Source organism: Aulostomus chinensis, chromosome 18 (assembly GCF_037954235.1).
Source record: "Aulostomus chinensis isolate RoL2024-O1b breed Wild chromosome 18, RoL_Achi_v1.0, whole genome shotgun sequence".
NCBI lineage: Eukaryota > Metazoa > Chordata > Actinopteri > Syngnathiformes > Aulostomidae > Aulostomus > Aulostomus chinensis.
Genome location: NC_141337.1, coordinates 65,439 through 93,144, shown reverse-complemented (window position 1 = coordinate 93,144; position 27,706 = coordinate 65,439). Strand labels below are relative to the sequence as shown.

General features: G+C 43.7%; 1 protein-coding gene across 1 annotated transcript; it reads left to right on the top strand.

Annotated features, from left to right (window-relative positions):
- Window positions 1-9,064: 9,064 nt before the first annotated feature.
- sstr3a (somatostatin receptor 3a) lies at window positions 9,065-27,419 on the top strand. Its single transcript, XM_086184049.1, has 2 exons — window positions 9,065-9,198; window positions 24,851-27,419. Exon 2 carries the CDS (start codon window positions 24,903-24,905, stop codon window positions 26,352-26,354), a length of 1,452 nt encoding a protein of 483 aa, XP_086040175.1. The 5' UTR covers window positions 9,065-9,198; window positions 24,851-24,902; the 3' UTR covers window positions 26,355-27,419.
- Window positions 27,420-27,706: the final 287 nt, after the last annotated feature.

Here is a 27,706-nt window from a genome sequence, read left to right as displayed (position 1 = left end):
AAGCCCTGGTGTGCCCAGCTGAAGAGGGCAGACACCACTTGTGTGAATTGAGTCTAGTGTTTGGCCCAGATTTGGGCCAGGGTAAAGTATAGCGTTCTTTTCCAAATGTGCACTCATTATAGGGTTACACTGACTAGTTTCAGGGGTGCTGTTCATTGTTTTTCTGTTTTTCCTCCAGTTCGCCAGTGTAGTTAGTGAGGTTTTCTTTTCGGAATATTTGATTTGTTCACCTTAGCAACTAGACAGTTAGCTCCACCTCATTTTATGGAGTCCTTCTTTGGTTGTATAACTGTTCCTTGTAAAAAATATCCACCATGTTATAAATACTCTCTAATCTACAGTCCCAACCATCGGATTTTGTGTGTGTTCCTTCCCTCTTCTAAACTGCAAGCTGGGTTGTTAAACATGCTTTTGTCACTTCCAGGCTGGATGACTGCAATTTTCTCCTATCAGGCTGCTCCAATACGTCCCTAAAGACTCTCCAGCTGGTCCAGAATGCTGCTGCCCATGTGTTGACTAGAACTGGTAGAGAGAGACCATGTCTCTCCTGTACTGGCTTCTATGCATGGCTCCCATACTTTACTAGTAGAGCAGGTCCAGCACCTCCCTCCTTCAATGAAACTCCACCCAACAATTCTCCATCAGCAGCACATCCTGCAACAGCAGCCACCAGAACCTTCCTTTACCAGCAGGAAGGTGGAGCAGATCCAGGATCAGTGGGGACGGAGAGAGAGCAGGAGAGCAGGACAGAGACAAAGACAGAGAATGGAGGAAGACAGAGAGACAGAAGGAGAGAGAGAGACAGAGATAAAGAGAGAGAGAAAGGAGGAGGGACTGATGGACAGAGACAAAGACAGAGAATGGAGGAAGACAGAGAGACAGAAGGAAAGAGAGGGACAGAGATAAAGAGGGAGAGAAAGGAGGAGAGACTGATGGACAGAGACAAAGACAGAGAGACAGAGGGAAAGAGAGGGACAGAGATAAAGAGGGAGAGAAAGGAGGAGAGACTGATGGACAGAGACAAAGACAGAGAATGGAGGAAGACAGAGAGACAGAAGGAAAGACAGGGACAGAGATCAAGCTTACAGCACCTGATGTTCCCAGGCAATCTCCCATCCAAGTACTCACAGACTGACCCTGCTTAGCTTCTGAGATCAGACGAAACTGGCGGTGTTCAGAGTGGTATAGCCGTAAGCATTAAATAATGAAGGAGAAGCTTACTTGTCCCCGAGAGAAAGCTGTCTTTTCTCTGTTGGGCCAACGTTGCTGTTGGTCGTGATGATGATGATGATGATGGTGGTGATGGTGCAGTGCGACTGAAAGTTGAACAGGAAACAGTGAGAGACTGAGAAACTGCATCCTCCTGAGACCACAAGCTCATTTCAACATTTTAGAAGGCGAACTCCACAGCATGCCGACCCACACAACCAGCAGTATAACAGCAACACTGTTAAACCCTACACTGCCATGAAGTCACATCAAGTAGTTTGTCCTTCAGAGGGGGGGTTAGCGTTGCCACAGCCTCCAGCCGATAATTGAAGACTCTTGCCTGTGTGTGAATGGTTCTCTGTCTCTATGGCAACCAGTGCCATAGTGGTGTTTGTCACTGCAATGAGAATACAGTTTTTGTACTTTAGCAGAAGTACAGAAGCATAATAACAAAATAAATTTAAAAAATACTGATTATAAAGAATAAGTGTGTATGTTACAGTATTATTAAAATGTTGCTGCATTAATTTCAGCACATTTGTTCATCAGCACCATTTAACCTGACTGAGAAAAGTAGCCTTCACTAAGAAGTACATTTATTTTTAAATTTTTTGGGTGGTATAGGACAAAAGAGGTGTACAATAGATGTACAGTCAGCCTACTTGGATAGTGTACTTCATATGCTGTCTGTAAAAAGTAATTGTTTTTCATCTTTAAAGAGGTGATGTTGCACGTTTATATAGGCATGAAGGAAATAAAATTTGGTTTCTTTCTTTTTTTCACTTCTAAATTTGTAGCCCCATCTATTCTTTATGTTCAAGAACAACAACTAATACTAATAGTAGTAGTTGTGTAAGTACATGTCTTGTACTTATCTGGAACCAATCAACAGATCTATCCATCATCCTTCAGGTTCTGACAGTGTGGTCAAGGTTCAGGTCCATGAAGTGATCACTTCCGGTTGGACTGCAAACACACCTCATCCCTGACATTATAACCCTCTCGGTACTGTTGCTATAGTGCATATAACAGATGTACTGTCACCGTCTTATAACATCAGTTTTGGTCATGTCATGTATTTCTATCAGTTCAGGCTGTGATAAACATCTGAAACTAGAGTCCGCCAACCACTGCTAAGGATGTAAGCCAAATTAAACTGTAAACAAAAATCCCAAAGAAGAATAGAAAGTATCACTGTAAATAAGCCTGCATTTCACAAAGTTCACTGTAATAATTCCAGAGAAAATGAATGGAAAACTGAGAATGTTCCATCTTGCAATGTTGAAGGTGAAAGCGACTTCCAGTGGGGCCCATGGCCATTGCTCTTGACTCTACCATCTCTCCCTAAGTTCCCTGAAAATTGGCTTTGTAGTTTTTTTTTAAATTTTAAAAATTTCCAGGGGTCATTGCATAAGAGCTGTGCTCTCTTTTACAGAATATTCTGATAGAACTACACAGAACAGTTCCCCTCATGCTAAGAATGGTGAACGATTCAGTGAAGAATAAGAAGCTCCTTAAGTCACTTTACGAAGCCAATGTCTGTCTGCTGCTGAAAAAAGGCAAGGAAGAGACTGACCCAGCAAGTTACAGACCTGTAGCCCTTTTAAACTGTGATCAGAAGATAATCACTGAAGTCTTAGCCACTAAATTAGGTAGTCATATTTCAGAAATTGTAAATCCCGATCAGAGCGGGTTTATCTGGGGTAGATTTTCATTCAGTAATGTACGCTTGCTTTTAAACACTCTATGGAGTTCATGACAAGAACACGCAAGCCGCTGTTTAGTCTCTCGATGCCCAAAAGGCGTTTGATCAGATTGAACAGTCCTACATGTTTGAGACACTGAAGCGTTTTGGGTTTGGTGTGAATTTTACAGAGTGGTTCCAAATTATCTACTCCAATGCAGTATCTTCAGTTCTCACTAACACAGACAAGTCCCAGCCTTTTAGCCTGCAACGTGGTGCAAGGCAGGGTGAGCCTCTTTCCCCCTCCTTTTTTATGTTGCTTTAGAACCTCTTGCAATAGGTATTAGGAGTCATCCAGGTATCCATGGCATAAAATTTGGTTAAAATTGAAAGTCTGGTGAATTTGTATGCAGATGATTTATTGATCTGTGTGTCTGACCCAGTAGTTTTGATTCCAAATCTTCTGAACTACATTGAATTGTTTTGTAACCTGTCAGGATACACAATTAATTGGGGTAAAAGTGAATTTATGCCTCTGACTGATAATCTGAATCCTGTTTTTTCTTTTTGTTTTTTTTTCCCATTTAAATTAGCTCCCTCCCACTTTACTTATCTTGGGCTCAAGATTCCAAGAAATCCCAAACTTTTATTGAAGTTGAATCTCATGGGCATGATGGATAAACTGAAGGCTAACATCAAGACCTGGACATTGCTTCCCCTTTCAATGATTGGCCGCATTAATGTTGTAAAGATGGTTGCACTTCTGAGGATTTTATCTTTTTCAAAACCTTCCTATATGTCTACCATTGTCCTTTTTTAAACAACTGGATTTGATTATCCTCTCATTTGTCTGGGCAAATAAACTCCCTCACATTGCTAAAGCCCATTTACAGAACAAGATCTGTGCCACTTCTGATTCCAGAAAACTGTTTATGGCGTTTAACTCCTTGCTTTCTCCTCCAGTTGCTCAGCCTTCCACTGCGCTGACTTCAGACATGTTTGCCTCCTTTTTTACTGAAAAGGTTGCTGCAATCAGCAACCAGTTCTCTGAGCCGGACCAGTCCAGTCAGCACCAACCTGCCACTGCTGCTTCACTCTTCTCCTTTGCTCCTCTGAGCGAAGATGAAGTCTCCAGACTTCTCCTGAGCTCAAAACCTACAACATCAAACCTGCAGTCACACACATTGTCAATTCCTCCCTGGAAACTGGCATTTTTCCTGCTACTTTTAAGCAGGCCCGTGTCACCCCACTGCTCAAAAAGCCTCATCTCAACCCCACCAAGGTTGAAAACTACAGGCCAGTAAGGCTGCTAATGCAAGAGCTCTTACTTTTTGGCAGTGGGGCTCCCCTGGCAATGACTGGTCTGCTGTCTCCCCATCCTGGCTGAAAATCGAATTTATGTCAAGTTTTGGATTTGAAAATAAAGGAAATTTTCTGGTGATCGCTGCAAGCCATCCCACCACCCCAATTAAGCTCCAGTATCCCTTACATCTTAAGACAGGTGTACAAGATATCTAAAAACAACTTGTCAACCGCTTACTAACTAAAATTAGGTGATCAGAATCTGATAGGCCTACCTTTGTTGACATTGAAATGCTGTGAAAATTCCTACATTATAATAGCCGGGAACATCTCAGCTACACACTTGTTGAAGTCATCGCAGAAAGTAAAAGCAACGTTGTTTTTGGCACACAGCATTGCCATTTTAACCTCCGCATTTGTGACCTGGTCTGCCTCTGTGGTATTTCTAGTCAGAAATACTGACATCGCCTGGGCATGAGTCCGTGCCTCGAGCCCGCGCTTGTGCTTGGCAGATTTCTCATGCTGGCTGACATCATTCCTTCCTCCGTGGGAGACACTAAAGTCGCTATTACAAATCCTACAGAAAGCGTGGCTATCCCCCTTTCTGCTCCTCGTTAGAAAGGTAAATTCAGAGTTCCATTTATCGAGGTATTTACAGGAAGACTTAGTTTTTTTGGCAGGAATGCCTTCGGTGTCACGTCCGTGATCCACCTCTCTTTTGTTTGTTTCCCGCCGTTGGCACTAACCTCGCGACAACTGCCGCCCAGACTACTGCAGGTGGCAATTCTCGTGAGGCTAGTGACAGAGTTCAGCAGAGGATTTTTTTTTTCATTGTAATACGGGAGATTTACGGGAGAATACTAAAATGGGAGGAGGGCGGGAAAGAGGCAAGGCAAGGCAAGGCAAGGCAAGGCAATTTTATTTGTAGAGCCCGTTTTCACCACCAGTTTGTCTCAAAGGGCTTCACATGGCATCATAACAACATCCTCTGCCCTTAGACCCTCACATCGACTGAGGAAAAACTCCATAGAAAACCCTTTTAACAGGGAAAAACCCTGTTAAAAAGAGGGGTAAAATACGGGAGTTTCCCGGCCAAAACGGGAGACTTGACAGCTATGCCAGGGACCTCTCTTCCTGCACTGCTTTTCTTGGACTGCCCCAAGCTGCCAAAAGATTTGGCTCATTTGATACCCGGGGATTTCAGGTGAGCCAAATCTCTCATTCCCCCACACCTTTTTGTCCTGTCAGATTCCCAGTTCAGCTCTCATGGCAGGATGGGAGACTAACTGAAAATGCCCACACCAATTCAGGTGCCGATGGCAGCTTTATTGATTTTCAGTTCGTCAAGAAGGCCCTTATCCCCCTGTCCACATTAAGACGCCCCCATACCTGCATTTGCTGTGGATGGACATGACATTGGCCCTTTCACCCATCAAACACATCCCCTCTCGTGACCTTTTCCGGTAGCCATGTTGAGGAGATACAATTTTTCCCCTTCCTCCTTGACACCTGCACCTTCTTCTTGCGTTGATTCGTGCCAGCTGAGGAGAACTACAGCATCTGGAACAGGGAACTGCTTGCTGTTGGAGAGGCCTTTCAGGAGTGGCGCCACTGACTGGAAGGGGCTGAACATCCCACAACCATCTGGTCGGACCACAAGAACCTCACCCACATCAGGTTAGCCAGGCAGTTGAACTCCTGGCAGGCACACTGGGCCCTGTTCCTCAGCTGGTTCAATCTCGAGGCATTGGTCAGGAGGGTTCAGCGCACTTAGACGGACCCTTGGATTGGACCCCCAATCGGCTTTATGTCCCTGATGCTGTTTGCTCCCAGGTGCTCAAGTGGGGTCACACTACCTGTGTGGCTTGTCACCCAGGGGTTCATTGCACCCTCCTTTCCTCTGTTGGTGGTTCTGGTGGCCAACTATGGCAGCAGATGTCTGGAGTTTGTTTCCACCTGCACAGTCTGTTCCCATAACCAGGCTTCACACCAATCCCCAGCTGGTCTCATACACGCTCTCCCTACTCCCAGTCGTCCATGGTCACTTATCGGGGTGGATTTTGTCACTGGTCTGCCTCCATCAGGAGGAAACACGGTCATCCTCACTGTGGTGGATCACTTCTCCATGGCAGTGCATCTGGTTACCCTCCCCAAACTCCTGTCCTCTGCTGAGACGGCTGAGCTGCTTATGCAGCACGTTTATTGCTTCCATTGCCTCCCATAGGACATTGTCAGCGACGATGGTCCATAGTTCACTTCCCAGGTCTGAAAGCCCCTTTGTAAAGAGATTGGTGCGACCATCAACCTCTCCTCTTGCTATCACCCCCAGACCAACGGTCAGGCAGAACTGGCCAACCAAAGCCTGGAGTCAGCCCTCCGTTGTGCCTCAGCTCTCCACCCATCCTCCTGGAGTAGGGAGCTGCCCTGAGCTGAATACTTGTTGAACGCCCAGGTCAGCACAGCCACTGGTCTCTTGCCCTTCGAGTGCTCCCAGGGCTACCAGCCTTCACTGTTGCCTCTCCAAGAATCTGAGGGCACGGTCCCCTCTGTTCAAGCTCATCTCCAGCAGTGTCGCCAGGCATGGAGGATGGTCCAAGCCGCTCTTCTGAGGGCCAATGTCCTTGCTTGCCAGGGGACCAACTGTCTACAAGGTGGGTCAGCAGGTGTGGCTCTGATCATCTGACCTCCCATTACAAGTGGAGTCCCAGAGGCTGGCACCTCACTTCCTGAGCCCCTTCCTGATCGAGCGCATAATCAACGCAGCAGTGGTGTGTCTCCTGCTCCCCTCGTCATTTTAAATGGGTACATCCCGTCTTCCATGTCTCAAAGATCAAGCCCTACTTAGTGTCTCCCCTGACACCACCTCTCCCTGCTCCACCCCCTCCGCAGATGGCCGATGGACATCTGCAGGGGTCAGTGCAGCGGCTGCGCCACCAGGGGCATGGGTGCACCTGGTTGATTGGGAGAGGTGTGGCCTCAAGGAATGGTGTTGGGTGTCCTGTTCCCTCATCTTGGAACCCCTTCTCCTTAGAGATTTTTATCAGGCCCATCCCAATGCGCCAGGTGGTTCCCGTGTGTGTGTGTGGGGGGGTGTTCCAGTTGCAGCTTCGGCTTCCTCATCCCCACCTTCACCTCAGTTTCACTCTCCCACCCCTGGAGCTGTCGCTCTCTAGCATCAGTGAGCGTGGAACACAGGAACAGCACTGTTCACACTCCATAAAAGCCCAGTTCTGCAGTTGAATGATGGCCACATCTTCCCCATAATAACTGTCATTTCGCTGTTTAATTGACTCTTCTATGCATGTTTTTGACCTGACTCTTTTTTTCCCTCATTTGACAGCTTGGGTCCTGCGATGCTGTTCCCCACCTGCTGACGCACTCTGGCCTTAGAGACACAGCCTATTTTTCCATTTCACCTGACACTTCACACTCTGGTGGTCACCCTGAGTTTTTTTTTAGTTGTTAATAAATGCCTTACCAAGTATCTATCCCCTTCCCTGCCTCCTGTGTGGTTGCGCTTGGTTCCTAAACAACTGAGTCCCTAACAGGAGGGCTTTGAGTACCCTCTTGCATGAAAGAGGAAAGGGGGCCTTGATTAAAGGTAGAATCTGCCCTATCAAGGACATAGACGCTCCTACTTCTTTTATTTGTTTGGATAAAAGAGATCACAATTTAATGACACACCTCAAGCTTCCTAAGGGTCCCTAACTACTACCCCCACAGAGATGAAAAGCTTGACCATACAGTTTTATGGTAATCTATTTAGCACAGAAGATTGTGATGGTAGGTGTACAACTGACACACTGGATGACCTGCCTGAGCTTACTGAGGCATAGCAAGCTTCAATGGAGAGTCTTTTTTCATTCAAGGAGGTTTCTGCTGCTGTTCAGCAATTCAAGTGTGGCCGTGCTCCTGGAAGTGACGCACTTCCTGTGGAATTCTATCAGAAATTTTGGACTGTGGTGGGGAAAGACCTTTATGCCATTTTCCAGGAATGCCTGGACTCTGGGTTGTTGCCAGTGAGCTGGAACCCAAAAGAGGGGACCAAGGGCTGCTGAAAACCTGGAGGCCTGTCTCTCTTCTTTGTAGTGACCATGAAATACCTGCCAAAGTTCTTCCAACCAGACTCAAGGATGGTACGGAGGAGATTGTTCACAGTAATCAGACGTACTGTGTTCTGGATCGCAAAATCATGGATAACTTGTTTTTAAATTGCGAAATGATTGACCTGTCACAATTTAAGAACTTGGATCTAACACTGATATCCATAGATCAGGAAAAAGTTTTTGACAGGGTAGGCCATGTGTATTTGTTTAAAACACTCAGTTATTTGGTTTGTTGCGAAGTTTATTTCTTGGATTAGGTTGTTGTATTCATGTGCCACTGTTCAGTTGATAGTTGGAGGAGGTCTGAGCAGACCAGTCCCCGTACAGAGGGGAATCAGGCAGGGCTGTCCATGATCTGGCGTGTAGCATGCTCTTGCCATTGAGCTGTTCCTCAATCAGCGGACGAGTCTTACTGGTTTCACCATTGCTCAAACTTTACTTTGTCTGCCTATGCCAATGATGTTGTTTTTCTCTCTCTTCTCCCTCTACCTCCCACCCCCTCTCTCTCTCCCCCTCCCACTCTCCTGTCTCCCTCTCTCTCCTCCCTCTCTCTCTCCCCTCCATCCCTCTCTACCCTCTCTCATTCCCTTCTCCTCCTCTTTTCCTCTCTCTCCCGCCTCCTTCTCCCTCCCTTCCCCTACTCTTTCCCTCTCTCCTGTCTACCTCTCTTTCTCCCTCCCCTCCCTCCCTCTCTCCTCCCTCCCTCTCTCTCTATAGGATTTTAACACCTCCTACTCGAGCTGTTACCTAGTTACGAGAGAGTGGCGCTGGAGTCTCGGTGCCTCCGTCAGCCGGGTGGAAGTTACCAGGATGACATGAACCAAAGCAGCGGCTCCTCTCCTTGTTTCGTTCATGAAGCCTGACGACAGTCGCGGGAAGGTCTGAGAAAGTGGAGCGGTGAGTAGAAATGTTTCTGTTCGGTTCAGATGATGAAAGCATCGTACCCGCTTCGACCCGCCTCATCTGGGTTCTTTCTGACCACCAGAACCATCTGATGCGCTGCGCATGATACAATCCCGAGTTGAACGATTTATTAGTGTGTTGGAGACATTAGCAAATTAAATCTGTGCTTGTTTTGCTCATTTATCACATCGAAATAATTAGTAATTAATAGTTTGTAGTTGCTGGCTCTGTAGTAACCTGCAGCCTTCAGTTAGTCACTATTACTGATACCCGCTTATTTATTTTACTGATAGATTAGAGTCCTTTCCAATATTAATAAACAAAATAACACTGAATAACCGGAGTGCTGCTTAATTAAAGGGGCTACATGTTAGTGTACCAATAAGAGTCAGTTCTCAGCTTCTAGATGATGAAAATTCACAATTCGAGGCCATAGAGTTTCTATAAATTTATTGTTATTATTATTATTATTATTATTATTATTATTATTATTATTATTATTATTATTATATAGGTAGATACTGACATCAACAAAAATCAATCAGTAAAGCCTTTATTTACATAAAATTAACATTTATAAATGTGTTATCATTTAAAATACAAAAACCAACAAACAGGGTGCTTTTTTATATCCGCACTCTTTTGTTTTGCCCTCTGCTGGTTGGCCTTCTCAGTCTCTCTTGTTAACTGAGGAACATTGAAAATGATTGTGTGTTTACAAATCTGTGCATTAAGATTTTTAATCCATGTGTGCATTCTGCTAGCAGATTTTCTCCCTTTAATCACCATACTTGGATGTAAGAAAAAAATCACAAAAATGTGTTAAAGCTTCAATCTTGATAAACTGGATTCAGTTGGTAGACACAGGTCTTGTGCTTTGCATGTGGATGTGTACAGACACCTGTACCTAGTTCATGCCAGCTGCAGCCCCAGAGTGCTGGCCCAGGCTCCTCATCCTCACTGATAAGCAAGGCTTGTTTCTCAGCTCTTCCTCACTGTATTCTGACTCATGCAGAGATTCATGGATGTCTGGTTCCAGTAGCACATTTTCAAAATCCTCTTCTCCCATATGAGCTTGAAAATGGACTTCTTCCATGGTTGTAATCAGGTTAAACAACAACTTTCCAAGTTTCACCACTTGCAGTGAAGAAAGCTGGCTGACATTATCTTGGGAGTGAGGTCAACCCTAACCCTAACCCTCATAAAAAAAATCCATAACTAGTGACATGTTATCAGCCTTGCTACCAACTACACCAAAATCTCCTCGATGATGTCAACTGATGCGTTTTTTGTGAGATTTTCTCACTAAAGAAAATGGGATAGACATGCCCAGGTAAGACTGAGCGAGGAAAAGCCAAATTGTTTTTATTTAATAATAATACAAAGCTGGTTGAAAATCGGTGAAGTCCTTCTATCTCCCAGAATTTCCAAGTGTTATGGATCAAATGGATCAAATTGTGGCACTCTTTGAATGAGTGTACGAGTGAATGCGTGAGAGTGTCTGCCATTGCATCTTACAAACAGTGAAAATCAGCTACACATGCATGCATCAAATATGGTGCTGCTTAAAGTGCAACCAAACTCGTTCAAAATCGTAATAAGGATTAAACGCATTAAAACCTTTGCAAGTGTTGAGCGAGTGTTTGAAAACTATTTCTGTTCACACCTGTGCCTGCTCTCCTTCACGAGACGTGCGTCGATGATGTCATCTCAACTTAAAAATGTTACACTTAGTAGTTCTTTACACAAAAGAAAAATTGGCTCCTATATACTGGGCGCTATTATGATGCGTTACACAATGTGCGTAATAATAGTAGCTCCTTGTTTTTGAGTTTACTATCAATAAATAAGATAAGATAAACCTTTAATCATCCTACAGTGGGGAAATTTAACGTCGTTACAGCAGCAAGAAAAAAGGAGAATTTAACATAAATAGTATGTGAAGATAAATAAGAGGGGGGCTGCACGGTGGAGCAGTGGTCAGCACTGTGGCCTCACAGCAAGAAGGTTCCGGGTTCGAGTCCCGGCTCGGGCGTGGGATCTTTCTGTGTGGAGTCTCCATGTTCTCCCTGTTCCTGCTGGGTTCTTTCTGGTACTCCAGCTTCCTCCACAGTCCAAAGACATCAATTTGGGGACGAGGCTGATTGATTCTCTAAATTGACCGTAGGTGTGAATGTGAGTGTGAATGGTTGTTCGTCTCTGTGTGTTGGCCCTGCGATGGACTGGTGACCTGTCCAGGGTGAACCCCGCCTCTCACCCGTAGATGCTGGGATAGGCTCCACCCCCGCGACCCTTACTAGTGGGAATAAGCGGAAGATGACGATGGATAAATAAGAGGGGTGTGCAAATGTACAAAAATATGTAGTATATAAAAGTAATACACAAAAGTAAAAGAGGAAGAAGTATGTATGTAGAGTATGCACTGTCTTAAGTAGTGACAGTTTAATATAATAAATAAATAAAATCTTTCAAAATATGCCACGTCAGCTGTGACTGTGGAAGTGTGTGTGTCTTCACTGACTGGCCGGAACCAGCTGACAGATCTTGTTGATTGGGCTTTTGATGACGTTGGTCCGTGAATGGAGCTTCACACTCCTCACCACTCCTCTTCAATCAGGGTTAGTGTCAGCAACCCTAGCAGTTACCCATTACCCTCGTGGAGAATAGGCATCTGCTATCAATGCAATATCTCCTTTTACAAAGTTTCTTCTGGTTCTGTTCCATTTATGATGCTCCTGCATGAGCGGAAGGTATTCTTTTATCCATCTGGAGCAAAACAGATCTTATTAGCATTGTTCTTGGCGCCATCGGCGTGTGACATACATGTCCTCTGGTTTAAAGATTCCTGGTGGGAGTGTTGGTTTCACCTTATACAACAGTAGGTGATTTTGGGTCAATGGTTCCAAGTCATTCAGATTGTCTGATACTGTGGTTAAGGGGCGGCTTTTTTTTGACAGAGAGCAAAATCCTTTCAGCATTCTAATCCATGTCTCCCACACATCTCCATGATGAGCAGCAGCAGGGGTATGAAAGGTCCATGTCATACTTCTCTGTTGCATGTCTTGACTTACCTTGTCTTGATCCCAGGTTTTAAGAGCCTCTTTCAATTCTCTTTCAGAAGAGATAAAGTTGGTCCCATTGTCTGATTTTAATTTGTCCTCTTGTCCTCGTCTGCAGATAAATTGACTAAGAGCATTAATGCATGAATCCGTGTCAAATGAACGGGCCACTTCTAAATGTACCAATTCGCCAAACACGTGAAAATGACTCTGTATCTTTTCACTGTGTTCCTGCCTTGCTTGACTTCAATGGGGCCAAAATAATCAACTCCAACTTTAGTGATTGGTGGTAAATCTGGAGTGATCCTCTTTTAGCAAATCTGCTATTTTCTGCATTACCTGCAGGTTACACAGTCATTGATTATCTTTCTGGACAGTGCGTTGGCACAAGGAATCCAATATTTCTGTTGTAAAATTGATAATGTGGTTTCTTCCACTGTGTCCTATTTGCATGTGAATATGCTCAAGAAGAAGTCTTGACATGCAGTGATTTTTCTTCAGGCATAGCCAGTTTACTCAGCCTTCCCCCAGCCCTCAGTATTCCTTGATCCAGCTAAGGAGCAAGTTTAAAAATTGTGCTTTGTCTTTTGACGCTCTTACGTTGATTTTGCAAGGTCACAACTTCGTCTGGGAAGCTGTGTGCTTGACATAATTGCACAATTGCAGTTTCTGCTGACTTTAAGTCTTTCCAGGCAAGCTTTTGTGCTCCAATACTGCTTTTGAAAGCCTTCATTTCACTTTCCATCATTTCTACTTGCTTTGCCTGGTCCTTTTCTTTGTGTTGTGTGTTAGCAGTTACTTCCTTTCTTTTGTTTCGCAGATGTTGTAGAACAGCTTTTAAGCAAACTGCACCACTGCTCTTTGGAGATTGGTCCATGTTAAGAAAAAAATGAATGAGTGTGAGAGCTGCATTTGGCTTCCCTGCATGTGTTACATTGGCTGTGACTTTCTCTTTCTTGATTTCTGGATCATCATGAGAGACTGATCCAAGATCTGAAAGACTGTGTGGCCACTGTTCCTCTGTGTTGAGAAAGGAACTGGAGACCACTTATCCAAATGTCATGCTTCAGGAAGGCCTCTGCTGTCCTACCACGGGAGGCATAGTCCGCTTGATTATCCTTGGTGTTAATATGTCACCACTGACTAACATCAGTTGACTCTGACTCCAGTGCAGTTGGCCACAAATGTCTGGAATCTTTTTGTGTAGTTTTTGATGCATTTTAAGACAGTCAAGTCAGTTTTATTTGTATCGCGCCAAATCACATCAAAAGTTATCTCATGACACTTAAAATGTAGAGCAGGTCGAGTATCATACTCCTTCAATGAATTTACACCCAACAATTCTCCATCAGCAAGCCCATCCTGCAACAGTGGCAACAAAAACCTTCCTTTTAACCGCCAGGAATGTGGAGCAGATCCAGGATCAGTTTGGATGGATGTCTGCTTTTATGGGTTGGGGGGAAGGAGCAGGAGAGCGGGGCAGAGACAAAGACAGATAATGGAGGAAGACAGAGATACAGAAGGAATGAGAGGGGCAGACATAAAGAGGGTGAGGTACTGTCTGTCCTAAACAGTTATGTCTTTCGTGGGATTTCTAGTTTTGTCTTCAACATCCTTTCAACTCAAACTGCTTACTTAGCAGAAGTCAATGGCAGTCTTGGTATTGTTAGCTTTTTCAAGGGTGCTACTCTTTTCCAAAAAGAATTGATGTATGAACAGCATTTTCAGTATTGGTCAGTCATAGGTAGATTACAACACCATGACCTGTTTCACTTGCATCACAGAAGTTCTGAAGTTGAGCGAATGCAATCTCTCTGAAGTCCTTTGGTTTGATGCATCTTTCAATCTTGTAGGTTTCCATTTGTTGCAATCTGGTGAGCCATTGCTGCCATTTCAGACAATGAGCATCTGGAATTGCGTCATTCAATCCCAAGTTCAGTTTGCAATGTTCTTGCAAGATATTCTTTGCTGTGAAAATAAATGGAGCAAGAAATTCTAGAGGGTCATACACAGAAGAGACAATGGAGATGATTCCTCTTCTTGTGAAGGCCTGAGGTTTCAAGGTTACATGAAATCTGAAGGAATCCTCCTCTCGGCTCCACTGAACTCAAAGAGCTCTTTCAAGAGGTAAGTTTTTTTTGGTCCAAATCAAGGTCTTTTACTTCAATGGCACATTAATCTTTGGGTATAGAAGTCAGCACTGCTTTGCTGTTACTAATCCACATTGTTAGTCGGAAACCTCCTTGTGCACAGAGGGTTGTTAACTCCTCATACAGGTTAACAGCTTGAGCTTCAGTCAGCACAGACTTTAAGCAGTCATCCACATAAGTTGTTCAGGACCATGTCCGCAGATTCTTTGGAGTACTGCCTATGGTTATCTTATGCAGTTGTTTTCAGAGCATAGCTAGCAAAGTTCGCTGAAGATGTCGTGCCAAACAGATGCACTATCATCCTGTAGGCCAGGGGTGCTCAATATGTCGCTCTTGATCTAACAGTCGATCTCGATCTAACAGTCGATCTCAATCTAACAGTCGATCTCAAAGGTAATACTGGTAGATCGCGTGACATTAACAAAAAAATAGATGTCAGCCTATCATCCATCCTGTCACTTGATTGATATACAGGGCAGTCAGTCTGATGACATCTGATTTTTTTCGGACACTGAGGTCACTGCACATGCACAAACAACGGCGTAAAGTGCAGCAAAACTAACAAGCTAGTCAGCAATTTACCTCCAATTTTTAGCTCCCGGTTTTTTCTCTTTAACTTAAGAAAGGGCATAAAAATGAGTGGGGGAGCAGGACCAAGTAAGAAGACAAAAACGTATCACTTTCGTACTGAATGGGAGGAGGACTTTTTTTTCACGATGACATTTTCGAAGTGCGTTTGCCTCATCTGCCAGTCTACCATCGCAATACCAAAGAAGGGTAATGTGGAGCGGCATTTTCGGACTGCTCATGGAAAATACGACACGGACTTCCCGCCGAAAATTGAGCTGAGAAAGAGAAAGGTGAAGGAAATAAAATCCCAGTTGTCCGGACAGCAGTCACTTTTCACACAACATACTTCAAAAGTGAAAGCAGCAACCGAAGCATCGTTCCGGGTGAGTCATGTCATCGTTAATAACAAGAAGGCCTTCCAAGACGGTGAGATGATAAAACAGGCATTTGTTGAAGCAGCTGACTCATTATTCCGGGACTTTAAAAATAAGGCAGAAATATTATCTTCGATCAAAGCTCTCCAGCTGTCAAGAAGTACAGTTACACGGTGCTGTGAAACCATGGATGACGATTTAACCCAGCAAATGTGGAAGGACATCGGAGATTGCGAGTGTTTCTCACTGCAGTTGGACGAAATCACCTCAGCTCCCCAGGGACATAAGCGAGGGTCTTGTTTGCGGACTTCAGCTCGGCCTTCAACACCATCATCCCTGAAATCCTCCACCAGAAGTTCGCCCAGTTCACAATGCCTGCCTCCAACTGTCAGTGGATTACCAGCTTCCTGACTGACAGGAAGCAGCAGGTGAGGCTGGGAGGCATCATGTCGAGCATCCAGATCATCAGCACTGGTGCCCCCCCTCTCCCCGCTGCTCTTCTCCCTCGACACAAATGAATGCATATCAGGGGACCCTTCTGTGAAACTCCTGAAGTTTGCAGACGACACCACTGTCATTGGTCTGATCTGGGACTGTGACGAGTCTGCTTATAGACGGGAGGTGGAACAGCTTGTTGACTGGTGTAGTCAGAACCACCTGGAGCTTAAACCGCTCAAGACTGTGGAGATGACAGTGGATTTTAGTAGAAGCCCCCCGACACGCTCCCCTCTCACCATCCTCAACCACAGTATCTACTGTGGATACCTTCAGGTTTCTTAAGCCTCTTTCACACTCCATCAAAAACGCGGGTCAACACGGGTTTTCTGCACTCTGAAAGGGTCGAATTGGCATTTCGACCCATGTCTACCGACCCGCCAAGTGACCCGGGTGTTTTGCAGCTCAGCTCGGCTCGGCTCGGCTCGGCTCGCCTGCAGTGTGAAAAAGGCAACCCGTGTCGTCTCAGGTTTCACGTGACCTCCCTGTCACATCCTGATTTTGCCTGTCAGGCTTCATCTGTAGCTTCTTCGGCTCCCTTCCAGACGAGCCAAAAACTCCATCCTCCTTCGCTGCATTAGCGCTTGGACATTTTCAAATCTGTCCCAAGTTATAATGCTTTGCACAAGAGACAACATTGCAGTGCACGCAATGACAACACGAACGTTCGACTCGAACGACATCTATGTTGTCGTTTGTTTACCTCTCAGTGTTCTGGCACACCTTCATGTGAAATGATGACGCCATCACTCTCTCTTGGGACCTGAAGTGGACTTCCCTCATAGACACTGTGTGGAAGAAGGCCCAGCAGAGGTTGTTGAGACTGTTTGGTTTGGATCAGCCACTAAAAAGGACAGGTCCAGACTGCAACGGACAATCAGGTCTGCAGAGAGGATCATCAGTGCTGACCTTCCCTCTAGCCAGGACTTGTACCAGTCCAGGGTCAGGAAACGGGCAGCCAACATCTCTGCAGACCCCTCACATTCCTGACACAGTCTGTTCAAGCTCCTCCCCTCCAGCAGGCATTACAGAGCACTGTTCACCAAAACCAGCTGACACAGAGACTGTTTCTTTCCCCGGGATGTCGCTCTGATGAACTCTTAACAGTCAGAGAGTCAGGAGAACCACGACACTAAGAAACCCCTCCTACGCATATTTGCACCACTTCACTCTAGATATGGTTGCACTGTTCATTAAGATATATACTTACTTACTAATTTATATATTGTATATAGGTTGGCTTGTGTATATTTTTCTATAAATTTGATATTTTTATTTTTTTATCTTATTTTTAGGGTCTGAGCCCGGAGGTTTTACATAAACCTTAACATAACTTTTTTTTTCAAAGAGAGCTCATTAAATCGCAGTAAAATTCCTTGTTTGTGTTACAAACTTGGCCAATAAAGCTGATTCTGATTCTTTTTCTGAATAAACAAACTGAATAAACATGGTAATTAGAGTGCTTTCGCATGTTTGTGCCCCACAGTGTGGTTCAGGTGACTTGTGTGATCGCTGTTACACCCCTGGGCCCAGTATGCTTCCTTGACCCTGGCACAGTTTGGAATGGTGGCCAATATGTGTGCACATGCACAAGCATGGTGCATGGCCAGCAGCCAGCAGTAGTTTATCCTCACATAGCCAGCAGCAGAGAATTTGAGCCATCATGTCTCCAGTCAAATCGTGAGTCCCAAACTGAGTGTCAAGTAAATTATTTTTTGTTGACTCAAATCGAGTTCATGTCTCTGCATCTAATAAGTTTTGAAAAAGTGAAATGTAGTTTGAATCATAAAACTTTATTTTGTTTTCATAACATGACACAAAACTAGTTTTCATAAAATATATTCCATATCAAACTATCATGTTTGGTGGTAGACAGACCAGAAGGGGTTAACAGGGATGAAGTATCAGTATTGTTGCTATGTTACCTCCTGATAGATTTGCCATCCACTCTGATTCAAACTGTTACTGCGCTGTTGGATCTGGTCATGTTTGACACAAACCTTCCAGCCATTAAGAAGTATTTCCAAGGCCAAATGTACTGCTTCATTTATGTGTGTATATATAAAGGAAACATATAATTTGTAATCATATTTTTGTATGTATCTTTAGTAACTTGCAACCTATGTTCTTGGTCTTTAAGAGTTCAATTTTCTTTAAGTCAGATTATCATTTTCCATTGTCACTCATCACGTTGGTGCAGGACTGACTGTCAGATAACTGCTTGGCAAGCTGTGGAACATTCACTCAGCGTTCAAGAGCTGAAAATACAAAAGCAAATATGCTATTCAAACAACTCTGCCAATGTCCTCAACCATGACCGTGGCCTGGATGGTAACTGCTGAGTTCTCATTCAGTCCAAGTTAATTGGTTTTGTGAATAATCTTTTAAATACCTTTTTAATTTTAATCTTGTAGTCATGAATGACAGTATGAATTACCTGGCAGGATGGGAATTTTCTCAGCTGGCCTGAAATCTTCAGAGCCTTTCAAATGTGAACTAGCAGCTGAGATTTTGGTTTTTACGCCCTCCGTGAGCTGCAGTTACATACTCCCTCACTGGTGCTCAGCCTTCAGTAACATCATCCTCTTGTTACACATTTAACATCTTTGTTTCTTGTCACCACGCAGATGTGAAATGACATAAGCCCCATCATCTATCGACATTTATAGATCAGGAATGTCATTGAGCACCAGATTACAGCATGGACAGTGTTATGTTTAATACTCCTTTGCATTTATTCTGCATTATGTTACAGTTCCTTTTGGTCTTTTGATTTGTTGTGCTTGACTATCTGCTTTTGACTCTTAAGTTGTATCATCATGGCCTCGTTCGATCTTGGTTTTCTCTTTGTGTGTTGATTTTACCCATTTGTTTCATCTTGTTTATTGACACATTTTTGAGTGATTCAGCTGTGTCTTGAGTGGTTTATCAGTCTTTTGTCAGCCATAGCCCTGCCCTGCTCCAAGAGTTTTGTATTCAGTCAGCTCCTTCCAGTTCAGCTAACTCAGGTCCAGGTTGTTGATTAGCTTAGCACAAAGATTAGAAGTGGGTGGGAAGTGTTAGCATCAGCTAGCTCAGGTCTAGGATGTTGGTTAGCTTATAACAGTAATTAGAAGTGGGTGGGACTCAGGTCCAGGATGCTGGTGTGTCCAGCAGGAATTCTCCTCCTCCTAATGATTAGTAGCAGCAGTTGCTCTTCTAGTCAACAAACGTTCCAATGGGGCTTCTGAGTTGCTGCGTCAACCTCCCCTTCCGCTTTTTTTTTTTAAAGCTAAGCTAGCTAGAGAGATGGAGGAGGGTAGGGACAGAGATGAAGACAGAGGAGAGAGACAGAAAAGAGAGGGACAGAGCCGGAGAGAAGGGTGAGAGTGACTCAAGATGAGACAGCAACAATGGAGGTGTGGCCTTTCACAGTTCTACATGAGTCACGTTCCAGCTTCCAAACAATATATAACTTTTTGGTCAAGAGACAAGCATTTGTCAGGTTTTTTTTTAATAGTTTTGCAATTACTTCGTTTTGATGTGTTTTAATGAAAAAATCCCCACTTAGGGTCTGTTAACACCTAGTATTAAGATTCATCCTGAGCGAGTGGATCACAAGTGGTCTTTCTAAATACAGATATGCACATGCTTATTGATTGCTGAATGTATCATTATTGCAGTGTTGACCAAGTTAAAAGCCCATTGAGATATGTTACTGTTCTGACTGTGACAAACTCCAAATCTTTGGATGGCTTTGTCGTGAACATGCTGAAGTGCAGATGTGGTCTGGACCGCTACAAATTCTCCTGCCTCTGCTTTTCATTACTAAATGACAAACTGGAGGAAATTTTCTTCCTCGCTCTCCTATTAACAGTTCATGTCTCTCGCCCATCAGCTGATTGTTCTCTCTCTTTTGTGTGTGTTTATTTGCATACCGCAGGGGGAGGTGAGATCCAGTCCTGGATATGTGACACTTTTTAGGGCCAAGTGTGAACACACTCAGCAGGTTGACCACTTGTGATGAGATCACATTAAGACGGATGTTAATTCAGTTGTGCAGGGCATTAGTCATTCATGTCTCTGCTACTTTGAAGAGGCCAAAAATGAAACCCTCGTGTTGTGTATCACCCTCAGCAGCTCTGATAGCTACAATAAGAAAAAAGATGATGAGATGTTTAAATCCCAGGATATCTCACTGTCATTTGATATTGGCTGCAGTTCAGAACCCTAATTTCCAAGCAAGCTTATTTTCAGAAAGTTTTGAAAGGCCTGAAGGGTCGGCGAGGGGGAGGGGCAGTTTTGAGGATTAGTGAGGCAGAGTGAAATATGAAAAATTATGATATTAAATAGTGTTAAAGATGAGAGACGGACAGCTTGATGAATTGATTTCTCTGGGGGCCATTGTATGTTTTGTATATGGGTATTGATGTCACAGCTGGGGATCCTCAGAAAGAAATTTATTTAAAGCAAAGGCTGTTCATCTTTAATGCCTCATTCTCTTTCTTTTTAAACCAGCCCTGCAGCTGTATCATTTTGTGATAAAGTCATTAATGATTTATAACATGAAAGAGAAATCAAGTTCTTAGAGCTCAAGCTGTCAACTTTGAGTTGTCTGCTTTAACTGACAAAGAGTCATACATTTACATGCCAATTTATCACTGGCATGTGTCTGATGGGTGGATTTTAATCAAATCTCGTGGGAATTCTATTGCTGAAACTGAAGTATTAGTACAAACACTTAACCTTGGAAAAAACATTCTTTTGAAAGAAAATTGTACTTGCTTCATTTTATTTTGCACTCATTACGTTCGTCATAAGTTTCCCTCTTGGCAATTGAAAAACTAAGACTGTACCTTTGAGGTAATAGATGTACCTTAGTGGGATGGACAGTGTGGTTTGTAATGGTCTCATTGGTGGCCTTTTTGAGACATGAGGTCAGAGTTGAGGCTGATCATGTGGTTTTCCTAATGGTTTCTTCGTACCTCTGTCTATTTATTCAGAATATAAGCTGCAACACTTTTCTCCAATCATTGGCAGCACCTCTTAAAATCATAGAATCCCTTTGTCATCCAAAAACCATATTAGTTCAAAACATGGTCTTCTTCATCTTTCTTGGCATTGTCTTCATCCTTGTCATGATTTGGCTCATTCAACAGGGTTAACCTCAGCAGCTAGAGGGGCAACAACTATGTTGTTGTTGTGCCTTAAGCCTTCAAGTTCCCTCCTATTGAAGATGAGTGGAAGACAACATCCTAACCGCTTGTAGGATCTAAGAGAACCCAAGTCCCCAAAAATCAACTTAAAAGTAATGAAAAAGCAGATACCTGCTCACACCTGTCACTTCAGTGACATTGACACAAGCCTTTTCACACTGCCACAAAAGCCGTGTTTTTGCCCCCCAAGGGCCGAGGTGCCTGTTGTGTTCACACTGACTGACATGGGCTGGGGGGGGGGGTTAGCCATGCCTATTTACCCTCCTCCAATCCTAGTCTTTTTGCCAGAGCAAGTTTGATTTGAACAGCCTGCCCACTCCAGTGTTTTGGGGTGTGGCAATGACTTATCCTATCCAGTGGGATTTGCACACAAGGAAGAGACAAGAAAAATTTCACATGGGAGTTCCAAGTTGAATCGCAAATTGTGGAAGATGGCCAAGTGGGTAGATACCTAGACCCATGAGCTCCTCAGTCTCCTGAAGACTGGCACCACTCAGCAGGCACACAAACCGATAAAGAAACATTTTCAGCACTGCACTGACTTCTCGGACGATCATATACACAGTAAAAAAAACAGACTCCAAAGATGCTGCTCACCGATCTGTTCTCGTATGGGGTAGCATTCCACCTCAAAGCAATTGCGAGTCTGAGTCATGGCTCCATTGGCTTACAAAAGTTTGAAATCTTTCGCCTCAGGTGCAGCGTAACAAGTCCCACAACAAACTCAAAGGTTTGCCCCGACAATGTTTCCACCGCTCATCGTTGTCAAAGTTGTTCAGAATATCTGTCCAAAACACATGTCCTTGTGGTCTGTCCATCTTCCACACATTTCTGTCAGACTAATATGCTCTCTTTAATGAGAGCTAGATGTATTTGTCTTAGACAGCGTGCTATATGTTCCTCAGCTTCATAATCTTCTTGGAGCGCCTTCATTTTTCTTCGTATTCTTAGTGTACTTTCGAAACCCCACATAACCATAAGCATCCACATATGGTACACCTTGTCATTGAAGTTTGTTTGTGAACAGCCAGCAGCAACTCTTCCTGATGTCTTGCCATCCTTGTTTTCAAAAACTGAACTAAACAGTACTGACAGGAGACTATATCCGGTGAATGGGCTATACATCATTGGACAAGCCTAGCATAACATGTGATGTGTTATCAGGATGTGACACTAGACTGCACCTCCTGTTGCCTGCTACGGCCCCCTGGGGAGCAACTACGGCTCGCGTTCACATTATTTATCCAGCCCAAAAAAAAGCTGGATACTCTGCTATGGCAATTCGTAGATCTTTGAGTCTGAAAACACATTCATTTTAATAGTTCCCTCTTCTGCTTACAACCAGAATGAATCTTTATTTTGCAAGTGCATAGTTATATATCAAATCACAGATCTGATGGAAACATCTGTTTTAAGAGCACATCAACATAATTCAGAAAAAGTGTACTTGTAGGCCCAGAACTGTTCCTGTCTCATAACACCATTTTTTTTAGGGTGAAAGAACAAGTGATGCACTATTTGCGGTGGTCTGGTTCAAACAGTAAATCCTGGTTACTGACAACTGTTTCAGGCCATTGGCAGGACATACGAAATTATTCAAAGAAGATTGTTTTGGCTGGAAATAATCTTGATCATACTGTCAGTCAGGAATCTGGGAGGCCAATTTTTTTAAGTTAAGAAGAACATTTATGAAATGACTTGTGATGATTAGGATTAGGGTTGTCATGATTCTGTGTCCAAGTAGATCTTTTTGTCTGTTGGTTTTATGACAAATTCATTTATTTATATTTCTTTACTGATGAGTATAGGATGTTTTAATATTTCATTTCAGCTCAGTGGATCTGAGTTTTATCTGCTGCTGATATACTATTGCTCATCACCAAGGACCACGAGAAAAAGTTGGCAAGGTCCTTTGTCTTGTTCCTTTGAAACCCTTTCACAAGCTGAAGAGAGAAGTCTCTTGTTTATTTGGTCTGTTTGATTTGCGAATCTGATGTCTTAGTTTTCTCTTTCTCTAGTTTCCATGGCACTCTAAATTGGCCAATGTACTGTGAAATATCGTTAGGGTTAGGCGTTGGGGTCTAACAGTTCCACAGGGAAGTCCATTCATCCATCCATTTTCTTCCGCTTTTCCTGATTAAGGGTCGCGGGGGGGGGGGGGGGGGCTGGAGCCTATTACAGCCACACATATTCTCAGTTTAGAGTATCCAGTTAGCCTAGTCCCTACTCGTTGGACTGTGGGAGGAAGCTGGAGTACTGCAGAGAACCCATGCAGGAACAGGGAGAACATGCAGACTCCACCCAGAAAGACCCCGTGCCCGGGCCAAGACTCAACCCTGAACCTTCTTGCTGTGAGGTGACAGTGCTGACCAGTGGACCTTCACAAGGAAGAGACGATATTAAAAAAAACAATGAAGCAATCACTGTGCTCTAATCAAAGAAACATTAGGTCTCTTTAAAACACATACATATTTTTTCTTGTTTTGCTCTTTCATCATGTATTTTTTCCCTGCGAGTTATTCATAGACTTTATAAAGCTGTGGCCTCTGAGATGGTGATAACCTGTCCTGGGTTTGTCTCAGGGCACTTCTGCTGATGTTCAGAAAGCAACATTATACATTTTGAATAAGTCAAAATCCTGTGAAATTGGGCTTTTATAATCACATGTGTGGGACAGCTCTGTATTAAATAGGGTCTAACTTAAATGTCATCATGCATTTGTGTCATGCACCTCAAATATCATGTGATAATAAAGCCCTCATGGCCATCAAAAACCTGTAATTTAGTTTAATTTCTCCTGTTGGTGTTTGTGACCAAGGTGCACACAGTAGCACAGGACTGGAGAGGATGAGTACATATTATAATCAGGATTTCTTCATTTCACAGTTGTCATGGTCATGTATTCCAGCATGTACATAAGTAATTCTTTATCTTCTAGCTTCTCTTACACTTAGCTGTAATCCTCAAATCAACAGACACATAAGCGTCTGTTTCTTTATGGCCTTTATGTGAATGTGGGGGCAGGTATATGTTTAACACGTCTGATTTCTCTCACTGAGGCTCATGCTGACTGGAGTGCTGGGCTGCGAATGAAATGTCAAATATCAGCATTGCATCCATGTGTGGGAACATGGTTTGTTTAATTTGCCTGCAGTATCAAAAGGAACAAATATAGCCACTGTGCTAAAATCAATCTGACTGCAAACATCCATTTTCTCTGCTTGGATTGTTTCCTGTCTGAGTCATCATATTTCCTTTTCACTGTAATTTGCTTTTCATCTTTTTATCCTGTATTTCTCTGCCATTTGTCTTTTGAGCATTATTTTTAACTCCTTCCTGTGTTCTGTCATTGTAAGCATCTTCGGGATTATTAAAAACAAAGTTGGAGGAAAAATGCTCTAAAGTCATTATAATGGCTTTTAATAAACATTTTTGTTTTGAGTCATGCTTGATTTGTGTTAATACTATCAGCACTTGGAATGTAGAATGACAGTAGAATGCTAAAAACAATAATAATAAACAAGACATCCTTGTTGTCTTACCACAGACACGGAAATATTAAAAAACCAAACAAACAGCTAATTTAGAAAAAAATGGAAGAAAAACAATTTGAGAACAAAGACCGTGTTGAAGTCTGCCACACATACGCACGTATGTTAAAAACATTTGTTTTAAAGCTCAGCACTTTCTCATGTCCTTGGAAAACAAAGATGTTTTCTTTCTTAGCTCCTCAGCCTCGTCAGAAGTTAAATAATTGTTCAAGTAACTAGTAGATAACAAGTTGATGTTTATTCATCTCACAGAGCTGATGCACTGGAGCTGACACGGCAGACAGACAAAGTGACGGAATCATCCATGGGGGACGTTCCGCTTCCTGGGATTGGAACAGATGAAATGTGGGAGAACAGCAGCTTGGCAAGCTCCTCTCCCAAGCTCCCATTTCTGCTCATGTTCAGTGACAACATTCTGAATGACACGCTGTTGAACACCACCAATTCCACACTGCCAGATGTTTCTTCAGGTCCCAGCGTAGCTGCTGTCCTTATCCCACTCATATACATTGTGGTTTGCATCATCGGCCTAGGTGGGAACACGCTGGTCATTCACATTGTACTGCATTATTCCAAGATAGAGTCAGTGACAAACATCTACATCCTCAACCTGGCCATCGCCGATGAACTGTTCATGCTTGGCCTTCCTTTCCTGGCCATCCAGAACACCCTCCAGTCGTGGCCGTTTGGCTCCTTCATGTGCCGCCTGGTCATGACTGTTGACTCCATCAATCAGTTCACCAGCATCTTCTGCCTGACGGTGATGAGCATTGACCGCTACCTGGCTGTGGTCCACCCCATTCGCTCGTCTAAGTGGCGGCGCCCACAGGTGGCCAAAGTTGTTAATGGCACCATTTGGGCATTGTCATTCCTAGTTGTTTTGCCTGTGGTCATCTTTGCTAACATCCAGAAAGCAGGAGGCACTTGTAACATTGCCTGGCCACAGCCCGAGAACATCTGGAGCACAGTGTTCATCGTCTACACCTCCACAGTTGGCTTCTTCTGCCCTCTTCTCATCATATGCCTCTGCTACCTGCTCATTGTCTTCAAGATCCGCAGCTCTGGTAAGAAAGTCCATGCCACCTCAACTAAACGGCGGAAGTCTGAGAGAAAGGTGACACGCATGGTTGTTATCGTGGTTGCCGTCTTTGTCTTCTGCTGGCTGCCTTTCTACGCTCTTAACATCATCAACTTGTTGGTGTCCCTCCCCTCAGAGTACCATGGCCTTTACTACTTTGTTGTGGTACTTGGCTACGCCAACAGCTGCGCCAACCCGATTGTCTATGGCTTCTTATCGGACAACTTCAAGAGGGGATTCAGGAAAGCTCTCTGTCGCTCCACAAGAAAAGTGGAGAACCTCGAGCCCATGGGGCACCAGCCACAGCAGGAGGAGGGGAGGAGGGCGCTCATGCCCAGGGAAAGCCTGAGACGAGGTATCAGGGATGAAGAGGATGATGATTTGGAAGATGTTTCAGAAATGACTGAGATATACAGAATTGCAGAGAATGGTAACAGCAACTCCCAGCGACAGAGTTCACTGCCTTTTCACTCAGAGAAAGAAGCAACTCCAGGGGCCACTGAATTGACCCTCCCAGGTACAAGAGACAAAGCTGGGGAAATTGCAGGGAAAGACCCAGACAATGGGATGTCACAGGCAGTCCCTCTGCTTCTCAATGGACTCCAAAATGGGAGCATTAAAACCTTGCCAGAAGACAATTTTGAACAGAATGCATCTTTAGAAATAAGTTACTTATAATGCCAAAAATTTTACTTGAGATCAACTCAGTTTTAGAACAAAGTGCGACCCACTGGTAATCCAGCTAATGGAGTGAAAGTCGAAGAGCATTTGAAGCTCAAGACTGACTTTGAATGGATTTTTGTTCACTGGACTGGAAGTTTGCCCAGTGTTTGAAGGAGTTTTACCAATGTAAAGAATGTTTATTTATAGAATGTATATCCATATACTGACTATATTTTGTCTGGTAGACCAAGATAGGACCAGTGCAGTATGATACAACAGTCCTGCATTTAACTGTTGCTTCATGAGGTTTAAAATGTTTAAGGATGTGCATCACAACCATTGAGACTGATTATATATGCTTCTCAAACCACCAACTGATGCATTTAGATACATGTTTATTGGCCATCCATTCAGTACGATTGGCTTTTGCCCTGACCAGATATGATAGCACAGCATGCAGGGGCGAGGAAACAGAAAAAAGTAACAACAACAACAGCAGCTCATTGATGCCAAAACATGGAATGCCTGTGTGTCAACCTGAGACGTATTCATAAGCTACAAACTGCATCTATTAATCTGCGATTCACCTCCAGGTTCTCACCCATACAGGCTATCTAAATTAATATAGTGGTATTTAAATTAACCCTTTACAGTTCAGCAGAACCACAAATTAGAGGTTTAAAGTGACCATTCAACGAATTTAACATCTGTCTTTTAAACAGATTCATTGATGTATTAAGTTGAGTCAAAAGTAATGTGTAAAGACCCTGACACACCAAGTCAATGGTGTGCTGTCAGGCTGGCGGCAAGCATCTGTTGCCCCTAGTTCTGCTCTGCTCGGTCTGTTGACTGTGGTCAGACCTTGTCTGTGGATGATTCACATGTGGATGTAGTGGCTGAGATGGTTGGTGAGAAAACATGCTTTGATGTGTGTTTTTATTGTAAGCACTGTCCTATTGTATCAATGTTGCATTTTTGATATTGAGCTGTATCTCTGTATATATGCATGTCTGAATGTACAACTTGTGCCATTAGGTAGTCCTATAATATGCATCTGGTTAATTTTTGCCATCTTATTCCATAGCCCAGGGGTGGGCAATCATGTGCCAGGGAGGGCCGTGTGTATGCAGGTTGTCCTTCCAACCAAACACTTTAACAGGTGATTCCACTGATCAACACACCTTCAGCCACAGAAGAGTGTTAATCAGTGGGATCACCTGTTAAAGTGTTTGGTTGGAAGGACAACCTGCATACACACGGCCCTCCATGGCACATGATTGCCAACCCCTGCCATAGCCTCTTCTGCAGTGTCACTGTACTTGAAATTTACTGCCGCTATTGTAGCTCAAGAATATATTGATAGCAAG

Bases quoted from the DNA above. Each gene is read 5' to 3' on its own strand.
- sstr3a (XM_086184049.1), top strand. From the start codon at position 24,903: ATGGGGGACGTTCCGCTTCCTGGGATTGGAACAGATGAAATGTGGGAG.